The 2,651-nt window shown below is 40.7% G+C and overlaps 1 protein-coding gene across 1 annotated transcript in view; it reads right to left on the reverse strand.

Moving 5' to 3' along the window:
- The window catches only part of Nek2 (NIMA-related kinase 2), a 45,045-nt gene that overhangs the window by 10,810 nt on the left and 31,584 nt on the right, over positions 1-2,651 (reverse strand). The window contains exon 5 of the mRNA XM_013014978.1: positions 1,866-1,991. Coding sequence (XP_012870432.1) covers positions 1,866-1,991 — 126 coding nt within the window. The remainder of the gene's footprint in view (positions 1-1,865; positions 1,992-2,651) is intronic.

The raw sequence follows: 2,651 nt of genomic DNA on the forward strand, positions 1-2,651 counted from the left end.
TCATTCCCCCTCAGGTAAATTCCTAGACTTTTCTGTCTTCCATACAGTGAAAGACATCATCTATAGCTATTTTCATCCTTTGCTCAAAGATTATCAGAGCAAGATATAAACTGAAACTAGAAGAGTGATCCCCAAAGGAGTCTTCAAAAATTCTCTGGATATATAAAACAAGACAAATAAAACTTTCCTCCTTGAATTATCACCTAAGGATGTCTTAAGTATATTGTTTACGGATAGCAGTGTGGAGTCTAAAAAAAGCAGAACTGAGGGGCTGAACAGTGGGAGGTACACACCTATAAACCTATCTTCTTGGAAGACAGAAATAGGAGGATCACGGTTCAAAGGCCAGCCCAGGAAAAAGTTAGTGAAAACCTATCTCAGAAATAAGTCAGGTGTGGCTACACACCTATAATCTCAGCTAATCAAGAGGCAGCGACAGGAAGGGTTCATTTTCAGCCAGCCAGGGCAAAGTCTGCATCTAACAAATAAACTGAAAGCAAAGGAGTGGGATATGGCTTAAGTGGTAGAATGCTTGCAAGCTCTGAGTTCAAGTCTCAGTACTGAAAAGTCACTGGAATGACAAATTTAGGAAAAGAGATACTTTAACAGATACAGCTCAAGTTCCGTGTAATCTGTTTCATCATTATAGCCAACATTAGTTTCATTGTTCCTTTCTAGTATTATGCACTACAGTTATTGCAATCAACCCATTAACAAAATTTTCTTTGTCCCACTTACAAAATGCTACCACACATACCAAATCCAGACTCTCTCTCTCTCAATGGTCTATTAAGGATGGAAAATGGTGCCTTCACACATGCTCTTCTCCATGAAATAAAGGGACCATAAGAAGTTCCATTACAACCTCAGATGCTTAATTTTGTAAAACTCAACCAAAGACTTTGAACAAATAATCTGTGTCTGTCATAAAGAAATCAAGAGAAAAGCTGTTTCTGCACTTTGCATTTTCCCAAATCCTAAGGAGATGAAATTCTCACAGATTTTTCTGTGAAACAGAGAAAGCTCCCCTGGTACAGACATCATCACGTGGGAAAGGATGGTGTCAACAGAAGGCAGTACCCTGAGTGAACCGACTGCCTGCTACGATGAGTCTGCCTGCTATGATGCGAGGTGAGAACAGGAGATTGTGTTTTGAAGAGGCATGGGTTTTGGTCATCAGCTCCAGAGTGGCTTAGCAAAGACCAGAACACACACTTCTTCTGCAGTTGCCTTATCACGCAGCCATACTTGGAAGCATAAGGTGTCAGTATTAAAATGCTAGGACTTATGCTTGAAAATGTACAGAAGAAAACAGAAGGTTTTTTTGTTCTATTTGGCTTGGTCATGGGGCTTGAACTCAGAACCTGGGCACTGTCCCTGAGCTCTTTTTGCTCAAGGCTAGCATTCTACCACTTTGAGCCACAGCACCACTTCATTTCCTGGTGGTTAACTAGAGATAAGTCTCACAGACTTATCTATCCTGCCCAGGCTTGCTTCAAACCATGATCCTCAGCAGATCTCAGCCTCCAGAGGAGCTAGGGTTATAGGCTTGGGCCACCAGTGCCCAGCTGAAAATAGTTTTGATCAAATCCACACTAGTTTTGAAAATGCTTTCATTAAAAAAAAAAACTCAGCTATCAAACTGATAGCCTGATAAGGTATATAAGAGATAAAATGATCTGACTCACTGCCTCACTTACGAGATTCTCATAAGTCAGCCAGTAGGGTAATAGAATCTTATTTCTACTAAATTTCATTGATTCAGTGAAATTCACCTTAAATTCTGACTTTATAAAATATAAGACAAAGCTACCCAGAGACCACCACTGGTGGATATCTCTCCAGTGCAGAGTTGACTGGCATACCTGGACTGCTTGCCAGAGACGGGAACTTCTGCTCCTTCAGCAAGCTGTAGTTCTTCACCAGGCTTTCTGCTCGGGCCAGTTTGTCTTCAGCTAGTCTCTCTCGGATGCAAAGTTCATGTTCCTTCTCTTCAAAAAGGGAACGGAAAAAGAAAGCAAAATTAACAAGGGGATTTGGCTGTAGAACGATTTACATTACGACTAATCTTATCACTCAGACCAATGTGGCTGGCCACAGGTGAGTCACGCTGTGTGAACGATTTCTTTTGGACATCCTGGGCAGCCTGAGGTAGTTTTTAATTTAGTGCTTGGTTTAGTATGCCTTATGTTATCTTATGTTTTCTTGTAAGGCCGTGTTGAAGCAAACTGTTAGCTTTCACTTGGTCATGGTGTGTGAGAGGAATGCACGTGTAATAAAAAGTTCAAGCCATCTCTGTTCTCCACAGAAAACAGGCAACAGTTAATTTTCAGGGGATCTCCTTCTGGATCAACAGCAACACCCAAACAGAAGGAGAAAAAAAAAAAACCTACAAACCAGTATGGAGCAGGTCTTCAGATTAGTAACAAAGGCTGCTATTTATTCGTGGCCTAGAATTCAGAGTAGTTAAGCTTCAGTTGCTGAATAAAATTACAAAAGACTGGCAAAGCATTAAGAATAGTTTTGAGTGTGTGTATGTATGTGTCCTTTTGACACAAAAGTTTAAAAACGGTTTCTAGATGAGCACAGGTTGTATGCCTAGGGAGCAGGTGCCTCAGCACTATACAGTGATTCATTGTCATTAGTAAATA

This window comes from Dipodomys ordii, unplaced genomic scaffold (assembly GCF_000151885.1).
Source record: "Dipodomys ordii isolate 6190 unplaced genomic scaffold, Dord_2.0 Scaffold26, whole genome shotgun sequence".
Taxonomy (NCBI): domain Eukaryota; kingdom Metazoa; phylum Chordata; class Mammalia; order Rodentia; family Heteromyidae; genus Dipodomys; species Dipodomys ordii.